The sequence below is a fragment of the Lepidochelys kempii genome, chromosome 11 (assembly GCF_965140265.1).
Source record: "Lepidochelys kempii isolate rLepKem1 chromosome 11, rLepKem1.hap2, whole genome shotgun sequence".
Classification (NCBI taxonomy): domain Eukaryota; kingdom Metazoa; phylum Chordata; order Testudines; family Cheloniidae; genus Lepidochelys; species Lepidochelys kempii.
In genome coordinates this window covers 57,397,771-57,420,638 of record NC_133266.1, presented here as the reverse complement: position 1 = coordinate 57,420,638, position 22,868 = coordinate 57,397,771, and the positions used below count along the sequence as shown (strand labels likewise).

General features: G+C 40.9%; 1 protein-coding gene across 1 annotated transcript in view; it reads right to left on the bottom strand.

Moving 5' to 3' along the window:
* Window positions 1-22,868, bottom strand: part of PLCL1 (phospholipase C like 1 (inactive)) — a 308,929-nt gene that overhangs the window by 28,185 nt on the left and 257,876 nt on the right. The window contains exons 4-5 of the mRNA XM_073306317.1: window positions 15,447-15,522; window positions 7,882-7,991 (exon numbers count right to left, since the gene is read on the bottom strand). Coding sequence (XP_073162418.1) covers window positions 7,882-7,991; window positions 15,447-15,522 — 186 coding nt within the window. The remainder of the gene's footprint in view (window positions 1-7,881; window positions 7,992-15,446; window positions 15,523-22,868) is intronic.

Sequence of the window (22,868 nt, the reverse complement as noted above, 5' to 3'; positions counted from 1 at the left end):
CAAAGCTTAATGTGGTCAACAACAGAAAGGGAAAGCTTGTGGAGGCATTCACAAACCTAATCAACAGAAAGTAGTGTACTTCAGAGAATACAATAGGACTCCATTAATCTAGTAGCATTTGTTATTGTAGATTTACAACATACACTCATTAAAATCCCTGTGCATGTGTGTAAATGAAGGCTGGTTACTTGTAACTAGAGTTCTTTAAGATATTCACACACTTACTGGTACGGTGCCACCTTGTGGTGCTTTACGGTAGGAGCAGACCCTTCTCCCAGCAATGTTCATTGCCCCCAGCCCCTCCTTCCGTGTCTCCAAAGGTCCTGACAGCCAGGCTATATAAGGGATGGAGCATCCTCTAATACTTCAGTTCCTTCCACCACAATGCCAGAGAACAATAAGCAACTAGGACTCTGACAAAGAGGGGAAGATGAGTGAGGAGTGTGAATATGCAGAGCCATCTTGAAGGACTCCAGTTACAACTAAGTAACTTTCATCTCTTCAAGTGGCTCTGCAGATTTCCACTTACAGGATAGATTGATAAGCAGTGCTGAAAATAATGTGCAGGCGGGGACAGAATCCTAACTGAAGAGAGACTGCAGCACAGCTCCACCAAATTCAACATCTGTCCTAGAGGCCAAATCCAAAGCATAATGCTTCATGAAAGTGTGAACAGAACTCCAGGTAGCAGCTCTGCAAATCTCCGCAGGAAGGACATGTTTAAGGCAAGCAAAAGAGGATGACAGAAAAGGGCAGAACAGAGGGTGCACAAGTATTCTGAGGATGGAGAAAAAGGATAAATGAGTTAGAGGGCAAAGATATACTGGTAGTATGGAAAGAAACCAACTTTGGTGTTGCTCATCAAATGGCTGGTGTTCTTATTTAAGATCTAGATAGTTACAAGGGGTATAGAAGTTATTCTTGCAATCATGCTTCAATATACCAAATGTCCCCCTGGCAGTATGCTCTGCCTCTTTCCATTGTCCACTAAGTAGCATGCCAAGCAGCATCACCAGGCTACCTGCCTATCAGTGGGAATAAGACGTTAGATGTAAATAAATGCAAAAAGAAAGCCACGTTAGAATAATGTCCAACATATTTCTATTTTTGCCTCATCCAAATAAATTGTTGTAAAATAAATCTTAATTCAGATTAAGATGGTTTTACTATAATGCCAAATGTCCATTAAAAATGTCCAGTCTGCATATTATAGGACTTGGAATAAGGATATGAATGGCCCCTACTGCTTCACGGGGATCAGTGGAGACTCCCTGGCTGTGTGATACAGCTATTCATTAGGATCTAGCTGCTTCTGAATTATTCAGTAATCATTGTCAGATATGCCTCTTTTTTTCTGAAAGAAAAGTTGTACCTCAGAGAGATGCTAGATTTAGTTTAATGTGAATGAAAGAAAAGGAAGTACATGGCTGTCTGTGGTTCCATATTCATTGCGAAAACCTAGCTTTTATCTCTGCAAGTAGCCCGGGACTGCACAGCTGGCTTCTGCCACCAAAGGCAGAAAGCTGGACACTGCTGTCCTTGCAAGCAATAGAAGGCTGATTACTCAGGGCTCCGCTGTCACAAATGACAAGAGTATAATTAAGAGAAAGGTAATTCTTGGCAACATTCTCTAGATGAGCCATTTGAGTACTGTTTTAATTACATTAAAAATACTTTCCCCAGAAGCTGACATTAATTATTCTACATCATAAAAGCTTCCCCCCTTCTCCATGCTCACATCACAAAAATGTGAACCAAGTACAGGCTGAGCAGATTTCTGAGACACAATGGGAAAGCTGCAGATAAGATGCATGCATGTCTGTGTCTGACGAGATGACATCATGGATTCCGCTCTCACTGAGAATGAATTGCATCTGCAAGTTAATAATTCTATGCCTTCTGTCTTCAACAAGCTTTCTCTTTAATATGTCTAATTGTTTAAATACAGGTGAATTAGCAGATTCACTGATGGGTAGCTGATGAAATGGTCCCTGAAAATCTAACCACCCAACATACCAGACCCTGCTTTGACAAATATATAAGCCAGAAGCATGGGGGAGACACACAAATTAATATTTGGAAACCTGAATATGACAGCATAATCTTTTGGCAGCAGCAGTAACATATTAAGGTGGGTGGCAGCATAAGTCTATGAAAATTGAAAACAGTTTAGTGCACAGCTTGGTTTAAAATAATTTGTTTTTTCTTCTGAATAAAAAGGGCATATGCCCCTATCTTCATATTCAGAATGCTTCATTTACAAACTAAGTCATGGGTATACAAAATACTTTGCAATTTAATCATCCATAAGCAGGCAAGTATTTGATATTGCTGTTAATAGGCTTCATATTACATTCATCAACAGAGAAACAGATACCCTAATAAAGTATGATAGGTACAGGGAGACAAATGTATCCCAGGTATAATTGTTGACTTCAACAGAGTTACACTAGGAATTCATTTGGACCAGCACAAACAACTTCGAGCTTTGCTTAGATGACTTAACAACCCCTCTGGATAGTGGGCCTGATCCTGCAGCTCTCACTTGGGTAAAAATCTCACTAAAATCTGTGCTATTTTTGTTTGAGTAAGGAGCACAGGTTCAGGGCCACAGTTTGTGGTGTTTTCTGTAGAGCAGGCTGTATCAGAAAGGTAATCAAACTTTTTCTAGAACAAACACTACAGTCCTTATTTTTAAACCATTCTCAAAATTCACAGGTGTGACAACTCAATAATTGATTCTGAGATTCACCCAATCAGTGTCACTGAAGCACCCACTGCATCCACCGGAGAGCTACTGGGACAGTACATCAGAGGATGCAGTGGGAGCAAAAGGAGAGGGGGCTACTTCAACAGTGAATAAGAGGCCCCCGGAGAGACGGCAACTGTATGAAGGGAAGAGGAAGCAGTAAAAAAGGAGACCGAGCAATTAGTGCGAACCAGACTGAAGGAGCAGAGGGAGCAAAGGAGCCTGTGGTGTATAGGGAAGAGGTGCAGCAATGTCTGGGAGGAAGAATAAGAGGGGAGAATGTCTAGCACTGTGGGAGAACTGCAGCAGCAATGGAGGAAGTCTGAGAAGAGAGAGAGAAGCATCAACACTTTGGGGAAGGCAGCACAAAGCCATATGAAAAACTCCGTTCAGAGAACATTAGGGCTGAACAGGGAAGTGCTCGAATATCAGAAAATACCGAAGAAAAAGTTATGAGCGCCTGAAAAAAAGGGGGTTAGAATGGAAACTGCTAAGCAATCTTAACTGAAGTGGTGGTGCTGCTCCCACATGATAAAATTAACAATTCCACCAAGTGGGTCTTGTGAGCGTGGTTTACCCTGTGTAGCCATTGGGACGCCCAATGAAATTCTGAGCACAGAATTTGCTGTTACCTGTTTATTTTGCTGGAATTTAAATAAGTACAGAAAGGGAAATATAGGCACAGAGAAGTTAAGTGCTTTGCCCCGTGTCACACAGGAAGTATAGTGAGAGAGCTGTGACTAGAAACCGGAACACCTGAAAACCATTCCTGTGCTTCAGCTGCAAGAACATCTGTCGCTTATTTATGTTGTGTACATTCACCATCTAAATGTTTCTGACATAATGTGTCTGACATTATTTTGCATGACATGAAACCTGATAAGATGCAGCCTCTGTGGGTAGGTCAATACAAGTTGCAAATAAGGCTCTCTCTCGACTTATTAGGCTGCTACTGAGTTGCATAACCTATTTCTACAAACACTTTTATGTTATGGTGAATGTTATGTCCTCCCAAAGGGTATTACTAATATGTAATTAAGTTTATATAAAATAAGAAAGAAAATGTTGTATTATTTTGGTTCATTCTTATTAAGTACCTCCTAGAAGTACCCCAGACATTTTTAAACAAGAAGAATGCCCACGGTGGTCATTTTTATAAACTACACATTGATCTTAAACTCTATTTAATGATTTTGCTAAAGGTGATTTTCTTAATGCATCCCTTTTGCCTCTTTGCATACAAAGCTTACCTATTTCAATAAGTGTTTATGAATAAATACATTAATTCAATATGCCTTTACCTCACTAGTCTAGGAAAAGGCTATTAATCATCTAACACACATAAGAATACAACAGTACCAGCTACTGCTTAGGGGTAACCCATGAAAACCTCCAGGCAGAGCAGACTATTGCTGAGTATATCATTGCTCCTAACAACAGACAGATCCTAAGAAGTATCCTTACACTGATGTTTTAACATATATTCTCTAGTTAGATCAGCTCATCCAGTTTAAAGAAACTCTGACTTTTTGTTAGCTACTGTACAGTATTTTTTAGTTCTTAAACGATTATATTCATATCTAATCACAAATCTTTTTATGGAACACCATTAAGAACAGACAGATGGATGAGGCTGCTGATTTGGGCGGGAGAGGGTTTCTGGTCTCTTTCTAAATAGACCCTTAAATGATGCTTACATGGAGGCATGAAGAAATGAGTCAGTACTGAACAAAAGATACAAGCAGTAACGAATGAATAGGTTTGTTATTTGCAGGGTCACTGATTTCCAGTGCTCAGCAGAAAAAAAATTAAAATGACAATTGACTGCCTGAAATTTGACATCTGGTGCAGGGCAGAAAATAGCCAAGTCTTCCAGGACATGACTTCATTGCTGAACCTGTCCTACCTCAGAATGAAAAAGGTGTCTCCCACTCACTTGCACCACTGGATACTAAGCTACAGATCAATTTACACTGTTCATCTTTTAAGCACATTACCAAATGGTTTGGACTTTCAGAAATGAAAAGCAGCTTTGATGTTAAAAAAAAAAAAGAAGAAGAAAAAAGAAACATGGCAATTAGTTCATAACCTGGATTAAATGATTTTGGTAGCCTTTAAAATAAACCATGTGCCCCAGTTGGTTTACTCGGAAAAACAGCTACTGCATATGCATGGAAATTACATTTTGTAGGGAATTTCTTTCTCATACTCTAAATCTATCTTTATTAATCCTGGCTGAACCTCAAAAGTTTGAAAGTTCAGTTTTGATAAGCATCTAAAAGTTCAAATGTGTATAGGAGCACAGAAACTGCCATCCTGCATCAGAACAGCAGTCTATCTAGTCCAGTATCCTGTCTCCATCAGTGGCCTGTGCCAGGTGCCTCAGAGGATGGAGTAAAACCCACATAATGGAACCTAATCAATAATATGCACACCAAGGCTGTCCCTTTCTTAAATCCAAGCAGTCTGTGCTAGGCTCACACCCTGAAGCATGAGGTTTACATCTCTTATAGATTTTTTTTCTATCTAATGCAACTGAAGATATTCTTATTATTCATATAAATGTCTGATTCTTCTTTTCAGCAATCTGAGCTCTTGGCCTCAATTATGCAGTGTGTAAAAGTCTCATTTCCTTCCACCAGTTTTAAATTTGATGTCTTTTAGTTTCATAGGGGGTCTTCTTAACTGAGCCTATAATGCTCCCATTACTCACTTTGCCTCCTTTTTATGGCTGGCTAAAATGCATACTGAACCTCACCCATCATCCAGCCCCACCCTAACACTTTCATTCCCACCAGAAGTGACCCCTCTCCCCTTTCTAATTCCCCAAACTCTCCTTTCCCACCACTATTTTCTGCACTGTTTCCTCTTAAGAACATGTGTATCCTCTCTCCAATGGGTCAAAGTGTATCACTTACTGCAGTTTTGGTTAGCACTCTCAAGCTACCCTCTCACTCGCATCTGTAACAAGAAACTTTGCAGAAAATGACATTTACTACTTTCAGCTTGTCGACTTTGAAATGAAAGTAACAGGGAGTGGCATGCCAGGATCTCAGAGTCTACTATCTCTGACACCCCATTTAAACAGAAATAGAGGGAGGGACCATCTCTGAAGGCAGGAGAGGACAGAGTTTAGTCTGTACAAAACAGGCTAGAGAATGGTAGTTGTGGAGTGGCGATTTAGCTGAACATCAACAAGTGTTTGCTTAAGGGAATGGACAAATGAGAGGAGTCCTCTTCCACTCTCCTAATGTCTGTTGTGATTTCACAGGATTCCATCTTTGGCCAACTCCTCTTATTATCTCTGGATCATCTCATCCACTCTCAAGAGCTCAGCTACCATGTCTACTTGACCGTTTGTGACTTGTCAATATAGAAATGGTAACTGAAGCCTTATAAGTGGATGAGATCACTGAGAGATCGGGCTTTTGCCACAGAGAGGGGAAGGACTCACTTTCACCAATCTCCTGACCCAAACATTCGTTTCAGATATCTATCTTTGGTACTTATATGGCCCCCAGTTTCTGTAATGCCTCACAATATTTTAATGTATTTATCCTCACAAGACCCCGTGAGGTAGGGACGTGCTATTATCCCCATTTTACAGATGCAGAACGGAGACACAGAACGACTAAGAGCTTGTCTACACTGCCCCACACTTCAGACTATGAGTGTGTGAACAGTAGTGTCTGAAAAGGAATCCATTAACGCGAACTTGGAACTTTTTAGTTCACACCTGCAGCGTCCACATGGGGAAGTTACGGTGCAGCTCTGTGGTACACACTGCGGTACACACCCCCACAGTCTGAACTGCGGGGCAGCGTAGAGATGCTCTACTTGATTTCTCCCAGGACTCACCTGAAGACTGTGGCAGAGCAGGGAATTGAACCCAAGTCTCAAGGTAGTGCTGGACCATGCCTCCTCTCGTTCAGGTTCAGATAAATCCCTGCAACCCAGTTTGACGTGCAATTGGAAATAATTTATAAATCCCATTAAAACAAAACATTGTCTTAACATAACTTTATATTACCAAGATATAGTCAATCCATGACTTTGACCATCCAATTTACTCACTGTAATTCACTGTTTCCTGCTTGTCTATCCTTGGCTGAGGTGAGCACAATTTAATGACCTGTGCTTTCTTTTCTGTTTGGGAAGTGCTAAGTACGCTATGTGTGCCACCAGAAATAAATAATAATGTCTTACCAGACATAGTTTGCTGGTAACAGTGTTTGATTAGGATTTCTTCTTTTCAAAAGACAGGGGGCTTTTATAGTTCTAGGAAACATGGGCAGTTCCATCAATTTATCATGCTGATTTCACTCCCCTCTATACTTCCCCCCTCCCACCCCCATTCAGAGGTATACAAGCCTCCTGTAGTTCTAACATGGTGTCCTTCCATGGTCTCCAGACTGATTCTATAGATTCATATAGACACAAGCCCAAAACTAAACCTAGGAAGCAAACACCCTCAAGCTTTGGACAAGTCCATCATTAGAGCCAAACTTTGGGTCTTGGATTCATCTCTATATTTTACATGTGTTTATTTATTTTGTCTTTCAGCCTGGTCAAATCCATTTTTCTTGTTGTTTTATCTGCCCCTTTACTCCTATATTGTGATATTAAGTCCTACCATGTAGTAGTCATTATGAGAGCTGTGTGAAATTTTTCTAACAAATAGTTTAGTTGATGAAAATGTTGTTTTGATTGACTCAAAACTATTTGCAACCTGGATACAAATAGTTTCAGCCATTCACAATATGGCCAGAGGAGGAGGAAGTAGAACTATTGCTACCCTCTTATAACCTTTAGCCCAATCGCTAGGTCACTCACATGACATATGGAAGACCCAGGTTCAATTCCCTGCTCTGAAACACACCCAAAGTAGATTTGATTTGACTTGAATCACATTTTTCTCCATTTTTTGGAACTGCAAACAAACCGGAAAAATCAGTTATTTGCCCAGCTCTCAGTGTTACACATTTAGTTCCCACACTCACTTCCTGGATTTAAACTTCTCATTCTGATTTAGCATCCTTTAGCATGCTCCTACCAGTACAATGGTAGCCCCTTCCAGCTAACTGAAGTTACAAGTCAATAACTCCCCTTTAAATTCAATCTTTACTGCTTACCTTCAGCACAGTGATATTCCATGCAAAACTTTCAATGGCTTTGCTTAGTTTTCTTCCTTTCAAACCTTCCTTTGCCCCAAGGTTATGAAGTTCTTCATGAAATTCCATGCCTAAAACATGGATTGGTACATGATTTAGTTCATAATTCAGTTATACTGCAATGTAATTTTTACTCAAACCTGACAATCCCCAGACCTCCCCACACCAGTTACTTCCTGAATTTTCATTTTATTTCCTCCCATCCCTGCCTCTCAAGAACCTGATGCTCATCTTTCAACTGCAGAGGACTGGGTGCAAAAACATATTTTTTTAAATCCCAGTTGACAAAAGAAGTTTTACCACCAATCTAAAACAATATAGTCCTGTTTATTGTTTAATCCTCTATTTCTAATATTCAGCTTCCACCTTTAGGGCTCCATGTTTGTTCCTTTATTTTGCTGTGTGCTGTCACAATCATTGGTAGACAGTGTGAAGCAAGGTTATGAACCCACATTTCTCCAATGACTCTGCCTTTATTCTGCATTGCTGGCAAGATCACTGGTCTCTGCATCTCCCTTCCCCCATTGTCTCTGTCTTCAACAGACAGGTTCATGTCTTGGAAGGAAACTCAACAGACACAAAAGATATCTGTTTAGCACAGTGCACCAGGATTTAGATTCACAGCTTCTCATTAATCTTAATAGGAGTCATAGAGAAACAACCTAGCACTTCGCACTGATAAATTATTTCATAAACTCTACACTGTCTGTCACGGGATACGATTCTTGCGGCCTGTGGAACAGCAACTTTGAACCATAGCCTTCGGAAACCTGTTACATTTCACTGCCAGTTTCTGTGGTAGATATTTGTCAGAGCCATTGCTGTCCATAAAAGTTCAGAAAGTCTAAGCGCACACTTCACCCTTCAGATGTATATTTAGTTATGGAAATTAGAGATGGAAAACCTCTTAATGGGGCCATTTAGGCCAGTGGCTCTCAAGGATTTTCATACTGTGTGACATTTCCAGAGTGCAAGCAAGGATTAAGGGACAAAATGAAAACAAACCCACCTTAATACAGTGAGTGTGGCTGCTTGGTTACAGCCCTTCAATTTATACCAGTGTTGTTAATTTCCTCTCCTAGGAAATTTGACTTTCATTAGTACCAAATCACCCCATAACGCCTGCAGCCCCCACTACTCTAATAAATCAAGCTCAGTCTGCAGTTGTTTGGTTAGTCTTCCTGTCTGTTTCCTACATCTCCAATTTTGGTGTAATTCCCTAATTTAAACTCTGCTGAACTGACAACAAAGAAGCATCCAACAAGGAATGACACAAAACTTTGCAGAGTGTGCAAAGAGGGGCTAATTAATTAATTATTTCTGCAGATTAAAAAAGCCTCTTGAAAGCCCGAGAAAGTCCTGGAATGGGCTTAAGCTAACAAGAAATATCATTGCCAAAAGACTGACAAATGCTTCCCCCTATGACTGAAGAGGCTTTGCAGAGCACCAAGAAGGGTTATAGATGACAGTTTGGGAAACTGGTCCTGTTTGGGCAAGGAGACTGGCAGTCAGGGGCAGACACTGGGAAAACGAGCGGGTACAAGTTGGAGAGGAGAGGACAGAAAGGGTCACGTTTGGGAGGAATGGGCAGAAAAGTCTGTATCCACTACAGAATATTCTTCTCCAGAGCCTGCAGTGGAAACCATGATTTCTGAGACTCATCATTCCTCTGCTTTCAGCACAACATTTTGAAACCCACTGCCAAAAGGACTGAAGGTAAAAAATCCATTACAATCTACATACCACACAGACTATGCTGACAGTTTGTGCCACACGCTCTCAAAGAAACTGCGGAATCACCTGATCAACATCCTCTACAGCAAACAGGGAAAGATTAAGAATGAGCTCTCAAAAATGGATACTCTCATAAAAAACCAACCTTTCACACAAACTTCCTCGTGGCTGGATTTTACTAAAACTAGACAAGCCATTTACAACGCACACTTTGCTTCTCTACAAAAGAAAAAGGACACTAAACTTTCTAAACTACTACATGCTACAAGGGGCCAGAGCAATGGTTCCCTCAACCCACCCAGCAATATTGTTAACCTATCTAACTATACTCTCAGCCCAGCAGAAGCAGCTGTCCTATCTCGGGGCCTCTCCTTCTGCCCCTCCACCCCCACGAACATGATACAGTTCTGTGGTGACCTAGAATCCTATTTTCAACGTCTCCGACTCAAGGAATATTTCCAAAATACCTCTGAACAACATACTAATCCACAGAGGCCTCCCTACCAACACTACAAAAAGAAGGATTCTAGGTGGACTCCTCCTGAAGGTCGAAACAGCAGACTGGACTTCTACATAGAGTGCTTCCGCCGACGTGCACGGGCTGAAATTGTGGAAAAGCAGCATCACTTGCCCCATAACCTCAGCCGTGCGGAACACAATGCCATCCACAGCCTCAGAAACAACTCTGACATCATAATCAAAAAGGCTGACAAAGGAGGTGCTGTTGTCATCATGAATAGGTCGGAATATGAACAAGAGGCTGCTCGGCAGCTCTCCAACACCACTTTCTACAAGCCATTACCCTCTGATCCCACTGAGAGTTACCAAAAGCAACTACAGCATTTGCTCAAGAAACTTTCTGAAAAAGCACAAGATCAAATCCTCACAGACACACCCCTGGAACCCCGACCTGGGATATTCTATCTACTACCCAAGATCCATAAACCTGGAAATCCTGGGCACCCCATCATCTCAGGCATTGGCACCCTGACAGCAGGATTGTCTGGCTATGTAGACTCCCTCCTCAGGCCCTACGCTACCAGCATTCCCAGCTACCTTCGAGACACCACTGACTTCCTGAGGAAACTTCAATCCATCAGTGATCTTCCTGATAACACCATCCTGGCCACTATGGATGTAGAAGCCCTCTACACCAACATTCCACACAAAGATGGACTACAAGCCATCAAGAACACTATCCCCGATAATGTCATGGCTAACCTGGTGGCTGAACTTCGTGACTTTGTCCTTACCCATAACTATTTTACATTTGGGGACAATGTATACCTTCAGATCAGCGGCACTGCTATGGGTACCCGCATGGCCCCACAGTATGCCAACATTTTTATGGCTGATTTAGAACAACGCTTCCTCAGCGCTCGTCCCCTAAAGCCCCTACTCTACTTGCGCTATATTGATGACATCTTCATCATCTGGACCCACGGAAAAGAAGCCCTTGAGGAATTCCACCATGATTTCAACAATTTCCATTCCACCATCAACCTCAGCCTGGTCCAGTCCACACAAGAGATCCACTTCTTGGACACTACAGTGCTAATAAACAATGGTCACATAAACACCACCCTATACCGGAAACCTACTGACCGCTATTCCTACCTACATGCTTCCAGCTTTCATACAGACCACACCACACGATCCATTGTCTACAGCCAAGCTCTGCGATACAACCGCATTTGCTCCAACCCCTCAGACAGAGACAAACACCTACAAGATCTCTGTCAAGCTTTCTTACAACTACAATACCCACCTGCGGAAGTGAAGAAACAGATTGATAGAGCCAGAAGAGTTCCCAGAAGTCACCTACTACAGGACAGGCCTAACAAAGAAAACAACAGAACGCCACTAGCCGTCACCTTCAGCCCCCAACTAAAACCCCTCCAACACATTATTAAGGATCTACAACCTATCCTGAAGGATGACCCAACACTCTCACAAATCTTGGGAGACAGGCCAGTCCTTGCCTACAGACAGCCACGCAACCTGAAGCAAATACTCACCAACAACCACATACCACACAACAGAACCACTAGCCCAGGAACCTATCCTTGCAACAAAGCCCGTTGCCAACTGTGCCCACATATCTATTCAGGGGACACCATCACAGGGCCTAATAACATCAGCCACACTATCAGAGGCTCGTTCACCTGCACATCCACCAATGTGATATCTGCCATCATGTGCCAGCAATGCCCCTCTGCCATTTACATTGGTCAAACTGGACAGTCTCTACGTAAAAGAATAAATGGACACAAATCAGATGTCAAGAATTATAACATTCATAAACCAGTCGGAGAACACTTCAATCTCTCTGGTCACGCAATCACCGACATGAAGGTCACTATCTTACAACAAAAAAACTTCAAATTCAGGCTCCAGCGAGAAATGGCCCACCTTGATTATCATGCACACTGTAGGGAGAGTGGTCACTTTGGATGAGCTATTACCAGCAGGATAGTGAGTTTGTGTGTGTGTGGTTTTTGGAGGGGGGTGACGGGGTGAGAGAACCTGGATTTGTGCAGGAAATGGCCCACCTTGATTATCATACACATTGTGAGGACAGTGGTCACTTTGGATGGGCTATTACCAGCAGGAGAGTGAGTTTGTGGGGGTGGGGGGCGGAGGGTGAGAAAACCTGGATTTGTGCTGGAAATGGCCCAACTTGATGATCACTTTAGATAAGCTATTACCAGCAGGACAGTGGGGTGGGAGGAGGTATTGTTTCATGGTCTCTGTGTGTACATAATGTCTTCTGCAGTTTCCACGGTATGCATCCGATGAAGTGAGCTGTAGCTCACGAAAGCTCATGCTCAAATAAATTGGTTAGTCTCTAAGGTGCCACAAGTACTCCTTTTCTTTCCACTGGCAAAGTGTCTCATCCCCCGCTAGGGATTGTCCACATAGAGCATTACAACCTATTACTGGTATCAGTTACTCTGTTAGCTATCTGAGGTCTGTGCAGTGGATCTAAAAGTTCCATTTGATGACCAATGTAGGTGCTAACATGATGCCAAATGATGCAATTTCTTTTACTTAATTTTCTTTTTAGGAAATTACACATACAAAACAAAAAATCCTCTATTAAAAGAACATCATTAAGGTGGCAAAGTCAAGCACGCAGAAGTTACGAAGTGCCTATGCAACCTTAATTTGGCCCTCTTGTATGCATTATGATAGTCTTTAATTATTTGATCATTCATTATTTTTCCACAGGACCCTCCCTCATTCAGGGCATAGGATGGACCTGCTCTGGGGGTGTATTTGGGATTTTGTAGGAGGAGATTTGCCTCTATCACTTAATATTTCATTTCTTACAGATGTTGGGAAGCGTGTAGTAAAGAAGCAGGCAATTGCAGGAAGACAAAAGGATGGTATCATCGTGAAGGCAGTTGAAGGATGCCCCGAGAATTGGATTCTATCCCTACCTGAGCCACAGAGTTCCTGTGTGATGCTGGACAAGTCACTGAAACCAAACTTTTCACAGATGCCTACTAACTGTATTTCACATTTTCTGGGTGTCTCACTTGAGACCCTGGGGTCTGATTTTCAGAAATGCTGAGCACTCATAGCTGTAACTGAAGTCAACGGGAGCTATGCTCTGAATATATATAGTGCTATATAATGCTAAGGACTCTGAAAAACCATGTGCCAGGCCTCTAAAATTGAACACCAAATGAGTGGATACTTTTGGCCTTAAACTGCCTATGCCTCAGTTCCCTGCTGTAAAACAGACATAAGATCCCCTCACCTCACAAGGATATTTAGAAAATTAATCAACGTTTGTGAAGCATTCAGATGCTATAGTAATGAGCACCACAGGAACAACCACAAGAAAATTAATAATTCTGTCTTCAAGCAGGCTTTGAACAGTGTGCAGTAAATAAAACCTGGGGCCACACACTGAATGAGGAGAAAACAAAATATTGGACAGCTGCTCATTCAGTGAGCACCACCCAGTCTGTGTACTCAATGAGGCAGGGGTCCTGTGTAATTAAAGACTGGATCATAATTCATACATGCCGGGGGTGGGGAGGAGAATTAGAGTTGCACAGGCTGCCCTGGAGCAGTGAAAAGGGAACTTGGGCAGAGTGGACTATCAGATCCATGAAATGTAGTAGGAAATAAAGGCCTGACTATATTGTAATTAAACTCCCATGGCTGGCACATCTCAGCTGATTCAGGCTCCCAGGGCTCAGGCTAAAGGGCTATTTAATTGCAGTGTATATGTTTTGGCTTGGGCTGGAGCCCAAGCTCTAGGACCCGAGTCTAAGTATATACACTTTAATTAAACATCCCTTTAGCCCAATACCGAATCAGCTGACATGGGCCAGCCGTGGATTTTTAATTGCAGTGTGGACATACCCTAAGGGATTGACCCCTCCTGTTTTACACACAGAGTTCACAATTATAAACTCCTCTCTAACTTCCACATTCTTTCTTTGATGTGTACAAGTAGCTCCTGCTAACTTCATTCAGAGTAAAACACAGGCACAGAGTGGGAGATGGATCCTAAGAAGTAGAGTAGTCAACGCAGAATCCACTCATAAATCACAACTGATCATTCCAGCAACAATATTAGCTGTGAGCAGCTACGGTACATTACTCCAGAACAAACCTGCTAAGTTCCACTAAATTTCCCACTAATTTTAAGGCTATTTTTGAAGTCTCTGGACCCCATTCTGTTTCTGGTTATTTCAATAGAGTTACTCCAGATCTAAACTACTGTAAGTGAGAGAGCATCATTTCACACCTGTGACTTTCCTGTTGAGGATTTTACTGTGTGTATATTTCTATGATACCGGAAATAGTTAATAATTATTTTCAGCAGTCTCCTTCATTCAAGGTTGTCCCAGCTTGACAGCCCAGCTCAAGTGATGATTTTGACTAAAATATATATTTAAATAAACAAATCCCATGCCCATCTGATGGAAGCCACAATTCAGAATGTTCACAGGGGGAACAATTTTCTTTATGCTCTATGGAAATAATGGAATGTATATGGATTTAAAGATGTTAATGAAAATTAACATTTGTTAGGGACACATTTGAAAAATAAAACAGTCCCACTGGTGGTTCTAAATGGCTGAAATACGCTACAACCTAAGCACAGCAGCCAATTCTGAGTCTCAGTTCTGGTGACCAACCACAAGAGTGCTGAAAAGTGATATGATTGTCACTCTACTGGCAAGGCCTGGAAAGAGTAGTTTGGATTTCAAGCATGGGGCAAAGGCAAAAACCAATTTCCACCCTGCTCTTATATTAGGTGAACAAATCAGTAGAATGTTATTGTTAAACCATTCTATGAAATTTTTCTCTACTAAAGATGGAGGAATTAAAGGAATTTATTACAGGGCATTAATTGTTTATTTAAGGAGTGTAATAGACATACGTGGCTCTGGCCTCAGTAGTTTACCAATCCAAAGGCTCCTTCCTGCAAATACTTATCACAGACAGTAGTGTTTACTGCAGTATGTAGTGTTATTGAAGACCACTTATCAGACTCCAGCTGAAACCAAAGACTACATTCAGTTGTGAGTGTTTGCAGAAGTGGTCCCTAAGGCCTTGTCCATATTAGAAAAGTTGGAATGGTGTAACTAAATTGTAAAATAAGCATGTAATTGAAGGCCAGAGATGCTTCTCCCCTTTGTACTCCGCTCTAAGAAAAACTATGGCATTCCGTTTCCACCACCTTAAAAATGTGTATAGACATTTATAGATATACTCAACAAGGTATAGAGTTACAACAGTGCATACAGAGAATACAACAAAATTACCTGCTTTCTGACACTGAACAATCTTGTCATGAATGGTGTCTGCTGTTTCAATAAGAAACCTGCTCTCCTGAATCATCTGTCAGAAAACAAATGGAAACAAGGTTGCTATTACCAGGCTTTAGTTAAATATCTAGCTCTCAGACAAGTATTAAGAAGGTACCATTTAAAAAGAGCTCTGCTGTGTAAGTAAGACTAAAAAGATTATTATCAGTCAATCATATCAGATCTCCCAATTCTGTGTCAAGGTAAATGACAGTTGCTCAGGAAATGTTTTGTTGCAGAAGTCAGAGAACAGCTGTTTTACATCAGACAGACATAATTTTAAGCAATATAAAGGAAACAGAAGTGGTGTCAATAGAGAACAGAGCTAGCAGACAAACACTAACTTAAATCTACGATTGTATTTGAAAATGAAGCCTTTCTGTGCTTACTAGGTTTTTGGTTTTTTATTTGAATGAAATCAAAGAATTAGAATTATGGCCCTTCAGAGTAAATACCTAGCAAAAACATGTATTGACCCATTAAGGGCCCTGCATCAGGAAGGTATTTAAGCCCATGTACAACTTTAAGCACTTGAGTAGTCCAAATAACGTTATTGTTTGTTTTTCTCTTTGGAGGAATTCAGAGAACAAACTCTGCAGCTCAACTATAGTACTCAAGAGTTAAAAAGATTTAACAAACCAACCAACTAACAAAAAGTACTTGACTTCAGTGGGAATACTCATATCTTTAAAGTTATACATGTTCAAGTACCTTCCTGGATTTAGGCTGTTGGTAAGAGGAAAATACATAAACCAACATCCATCAGCCATGTAGTAAATGCTCTGAGCCACTCTTCTTGCCATCTTCAGTGAAACTGCATTTCTTCTTTCATGCTTGCAAACCTTCCAAAAAGTTTCAAAAGCCCAGTCAAGCAACCAAGTTGTTTCAATGCTAACTTTTGCAAAAATTGTGAGATGTAGCATGTATATCTGTTACAGGAAGGAAGAACATGTACAAAGATAAAACACATAGGCTTGCATATAATCTTATTCTTACTGGTATAAATCAAGAGTAACACCACTGAAGCCAATTGAGTTAAAACAGCATAAAATTGATATAAATGAGATAAGAATCAAGCAGATAGTTTCATAGTTTTACATCCTGCTGTTACATAAGTTATGATATGCAAACTTGGCCCAAATGCTGCAACTGTTTTTTTTTTTTAAATTCCTGTGTTCAATTGTGTGAAATATGAAAATTTATGTCCTGATCCTGCACCATTGACCTCAATGAGGATCTTGTGTCTGACGTCAGTGGGCATAGAACCAGGACTTTACAGAGAGGCTCAACAATCAAATATTCCCCTGTTCCTCTCACTCTAGACTATCCCATGCAGCACAAAATCTCACTTTCACTACACACTTGAAGCATTTGAGCATTTCATGCATTTTAGAGCTGCACAGAGCACTAAGTATACGAGGCAGCATATGTGGGCAATTTACATGTATGATTTAAGGAAATTTTTTTGTCAAATAAAGCCTGCAATCTACATGAAACCTAGCATTCTCTAGACCTGAGAAAATACGACTTTTTTATTAAAAGTTATTTACTGTTTTCAAATATGGAAAACAGTTGTCCTTATGCACCTTTAGAATTAATAGTATGCTGAATAAGACTAAAGATATCATTAAACTTAATATCCCTAAAGCAGGTGACAAAAAGGCTTGGGAGAGAACAGAGTTAAGTTTCTTTTAGAAATAAAAACAACAATAATAATTTATACTACAGTCTTGTCTAAAGGCTCAAATCGAGAGGGCAACCAGTTGTGCTCAGCAATGTACAAATACAGAGTATGACAGTCCTTGCCCTGAGGAGCTTATAATCTAATTTAAGAAAAGACACAGCAAGTGGGTGTAACAAACAGTAGGAAACACTGGAGAAAGGAGAACAAGGGAAACAATGAGAATATACATTAACATAGGCCAGATACATGTACAACTAGATTTCGCCAGGAGGGGACTTTGGGCCAAATTCATTTTTGGTTTATTTGACAGTGGGATGATTTTGGCCCCAATGATGTTAAAATACAATGTAACTCATTTCAATAACAGAGTAATGTTTACAAAGTATTTAAAGATATTGGTAATTTATTGAGTATTAATGTTCCAATTACAGATCGGTCTGCATTAAAATCCTGATGGCCCCAAACTTCCCAGCTAGCTCCTATCTATAACATGCTGCTCCAAAATCCTGGATGTGTAAGTCTCAATTTTTATATTATAATTATATTATATATTAATTATAATTATATTATATATGTTGAATTAGACATCTCTATGTCTAAATAAACATATAAAAACTATACTTAATACAAATATTTTGCTGCTTTGACATACTCAGGACACCAAGGAAACAAAATCCATTGCCCCCTGTATTCATATAGAAAACAGGTAGCTTGATACAGCTTCACGTGATAAAATTATTTTTTGTCAAAATATGCCTCCTGGACTGAAACGTGTTTCTATAGTATCCAATGCCTTTCCTTCTTTATTACTTGCTTGTTCATGCATCATGCTGATTTTTTCTCTTTTCATCTGAGAGAAAATGGCAATTTCTAACAATCCTCTGGCTTTTCTACACCATTGCACACAGTAATTTTGCATTAAAGGAGCCTTTCTGCCACCAGCTATGAATCCCAGAGTGTGGTCTCAACAGTGGAGAGAGCAAAAGTCTTTCAAAAAATTGCACCTTACCACTGGCCCAAGATACAAAGAAGATTTGCATGTATTGTCATGGATGGCAAAGAAACCTGGTAGAATTTCATCAATAATACTCAGCACTTATACAGGCCTCATTCAATAAGGTGCTGAGTGCCTCCACTGAGGTGCTGAGTGCCCTCATCTCCAACTGGTTTCAACAAATGGGGTGGAGGATGCTCAGCATCCCACAGGATTGCCAACACACTGCTTTACAAATGATTGGCCTGTCCTCCAACTCCTGCCTGGCATTAATTTACTAATCCTCAGAACACCCCTATGAGGCAGGATTTAGATTAAGTACTGATATGCCCAATTTAAAATGGAAAAACAGCAGGAGAGAGGCTAAGTGACCTGCCCAAGGCACGTGTCATAGATAGGTTTGGAAGTCCAGAATTCTTGGCTTCCAGTTGTGTGTTCTGATCTCTTAACCACACCTATGAGGCCTTCACATAGCTCAGCATCCGCTGCATGTATAAATCCTATCATCAGTAAGACCTCAGAAAATTGCATTGATATGAATGTCCTGCAAGCCTTCAATTTCTATATAAAATTATGTAAACTATGAAAATTGATCACCTTCTGCCACTGACTGCACCTCTTCCTAGGAGTTTATGGTAGGGTTATCCTCAGACTATCCAACAGAGATATTGAATAACAATTACAACGGTTTTCATGGGAAAAGCTACAATGAAAGGTCAAGTTTCCTTTACTCAAATACCATGTAGAGCGGTCCCCAGCTCTCTTGATGCTGACAGTTGAATCTTGCTGCTGTCAACACCCCCAGGATAAAGCAATGAAAACAGAATTGCATAGTAGAATTGAGCCTGTTAATGTTTGCAATCCTGTCTGTAATTTTCATGTAAAATTAAGCAGCCTTTGTCCCAGTGGAACAAACATAAGAAGGCAATTTAGATTTGAGAGCTTCCCCAATACACTTGATAGGAGGCAAAGGAGTAACTTCTCTACCACTGCACCGAGGTGAAGAAGAAATAATCTTTAGTCTATAAAGTGACATTCCTTTTCAATGGTGGGTGGTTTTCAGAAAATATAAAGTATAATCCATCAGGGTATTTACATGAATTGACCAATTTAAAATGAATTTTTCAAATGTCATTCATCAATCATGATGTTCGCGGTTTTTTATTTTTTAAATAAAAAAATTCTTATTGTGACATACCAGGGTATATTCCAGACTAATGAGCAAGGATGTCACCTCTGCCCTGCACCCTGGGTTGCCTTCATATTTGTTTGGATGCCTCCTACCAGGGCCCCTCACAAACAGCCTTCCAGCATGCAAGCCATCCCCTGAGCATCTGTGTTTAACTGTAGCCTGCCAGCCACACTTTGGCTTTCACCAGCCTTGGTTATATTGCAGGGTGACCCCAGCACACCACTAGTCTCAGATTTGCCCCCAGAAATGTATGTTCTGTACTGCCCAGCCTGGACATTACAGATCTCGAGTCCATTATTCCTGTAAGGAATTCCTGTAATGTAAGGGAATAATATGTATGTAACTTGTCACCCCAAAAGGAGTTACCCAGACACTTCAACTTGAACACACTGGATCAGATAAAACACGTTTATTTACTACAAACAGATTTTAAGTGAGTACAAGTAATGAGGCATAAAAGTAAAAAATGATTACAAGAAAAATAAAGATAAGATGTTTAGTAAAACCTAACTTATCAAACGATATCAAATTCAAGCACAGTTTCTCACCACATGCTTTCAGCAGTGGGCAAAAACTTTTTGGCCTGAGGGCCACATCGGGTTTCCGAAATTGTATGGAGGGCCAGTTAGGGGAGGCTGTGCCTCCCCAAACAGCCAGGCGTGCCCCGGCCCCTACACCCTATCCGCCCCCCGACCTCGAGCCTCCCCCGGGACCCCTGCCCCATCCAACCACCCCTTCTCCCTGACTGCCCCCGGAATCCCTGCCCCTGACTACCCCTGCCGCCCCATCCAACCCCTGCCTCCTTGATGACCGCCCCCATTCAAACCCCCCGTTCCCTGCCCTCTGTCCGTCCCAACCCCTATCCACACCCTCACCTCCTGACCACCACCCCGAACTCCCCTGCCCTCTATCCAACCGCCCCTGCTCCCTGCCCCCTTACCGCGCTGCCTGGAGCACCGGTGGCTGGCGGCGCTGCAGCCGAGCTGCCCAGAGCGCCAGGACAGGTGGCCATGCCACACGGCTGGAGCCAGCCATGCCACCGCGCAGCACAGAGCACCGGGTCAGGCCGCGGCTCTCCAGCTGCGCTGCCTCCCAGAGCATTGCGCTGGCAGTGCAGTGAGCTGAGGCTGCAGGGGAGGAGGAAGAGTAGGGGAGGGGCCGGGGCCAGCCTCCAGGGTCAGGAGCTCCGGGGCCAGTCAGGAGGGTCCCGCGGTCGCTGTAGTTTGTCCACCTCTGCTCTGGAGTAACTCAGAGTCCTCCTCTAGTGTCCTGTCACTGGCCACTGGGGATAATTGCTACTAGCAATCGCAATTCGGCTACATGGCATTGTAGGCAGTCTTATCATACCATCTCCTCCATAAACTTATCAAGGATCAAGGATGTTCTAGAACTTCCTTTGATGGTTAGAAACCTTCGTCTAATTTCAAGCCTAAACTTGTTGATGGCCAGTTTATATCCATTTGTTCTCGTGTCCACATGGTCGCTTAACTTAAACAACTTCTCTCCCTCCCTGGTAGTTGTACCTCTGATGTGTTTATAGTATGATAAGTAAGATTTGGTTCAAACATAACAGCACTATGGTATGCAATAAATGAGAAGCAGAAAGTGAAACTTACAGTGAATGGAAGATGAAACTGACTTGTCTCATTTCACTGTCTAAATTGAATGAAGTGCAAGGACTTTAAAATCTAATCCACTTCTAGCCTTTCATATCAGTTAACTTTCCTTCACTTTTAATAAACTAAGGTGCTAGTAAGATATTTATCTTAACAATAACACCTGAATTCTTTGCCCATATAAATATTAAGTCTTGTATGTATTAAGAGAAAATTAATTGGAGAATCAATAAAAACAAAGGATTTCTTTTTATAAACTACACTGGTACAAATTATTTCCTTGTTCTTTATATGTTTTTCTGTAACTTGAAAAAGGGAGAGGAAATTATTGTGGCAGCCTCACCAAAAAAAGTGAAAAATTAAAGTGCTACTCTCTCTGGGAAGATAAATGATACAGAGGGATAGTTCAAAAAAATCAAATAATAAATATACCAGACTTTAAGAATAGAAATCAACAACACTAAAAAGGGAGAATTTTTTTTTCCTTTCTCTCTCAGTGGAGTCAGGAGAGAATTTTGAGAGAAAAGCCCTATAAACTCTGTATTCTTGAATGCATCTTTGTCAATGGGGGGGGGGAAGAATCTTGCTCTCCCTCTTCAAAAATATAATCTATTGGTCGAACAACTGAAGTGCAAATTGAATTAATGAAAATGTTAAAAGGATTCGCTCTTTTAACATCAAGCATTTCTTGCAGGCATTTAGGACAAGAAACAGCCAAGCAAGTAATCGTCTGCCAACAAGCCTTGTAAGAAGTGGAAAAATCTAGATGCTGACAGGGTTAGAAAAGGGATAGTAGCTATGTACAAAACCATGATATCTATGCCAATATACAGCAAATTCAGTTTTCTATATGTTGAACATACGCACAACACACTGTGGTAGTAAGAATGCCTATCAAGAATGCTGACATCATTTGGGAGAGTTTGACATATAACAGGTTACAGTAGGACAGCAAAGGGTCTGAATACAAATATCCTGAATTTCAGTTTGATACTGCTCTTTGTTTCTTTACAAATATTTATGGAAAAAATATTATCCCTGAACTGTAAGATTTTTGGGCTTAAAAATGAATACAATCAGCCTACAAATCAGCAGAAATACTTGCTTTTTGTTGTACTTTAAGCATATCTATTCTACAAAATAATGAAAGAAAGGCAACCTAATGATATTTCATATTCAGAACTCTGATATCATTCAGGCCCTATTTTGCAGGGAACTAATGGATGTGACTGGGGGGAGAGCAAGATAAACCAAAATAAGACTGGAGGAAGGAAAGAGAAAGATACACAGATGGAGAAAGATGTACACACAGATGGAGAGGGGAAAAAAGAGAGAAAATACAGTAAGAAATCTAAAAATTGCTCTTACCACACTACACCCATATCTATATAAAAATATGCAACCAAACTCTAAAACCAAATATCAATACAAGTTTCCATACATAGTTAATTTTCACAAGTTGGACCAAATTCTGCTTTAAGTTATGCTTGACATCAGTGTATTACAACATTCGCTTGGCAGTGAATACTAGTGAAGTTAGCCACCCCTCTCATTTTTACTTGTTCAGAGCTGTCTGAAAAATGATTCTTTGGTGCTGAAATTGCCTCTGTTGAAAGACAAATTTTGTTGGGAAAGTTTGGAAAATCTGTTCAGCCATTTTTGAATGACGCACGTGAAAAAGATGTACCTCTCCCATTGGAATAAAAGACTATATATATCACACTTGTGTCCACACAGATAATTCAAATAGGGCTGAAATTCGAAGTGTGGCACACTTTGACAGAAGTATTTGTATCTGCACAGGAGCTGGGGTGTCTGTGTGCAAAGAAGAGTATTCATTTATTTATTATTTGCTAAATATAACTTGAGTTTAAAAAGCTTTAGTCTTCCAATC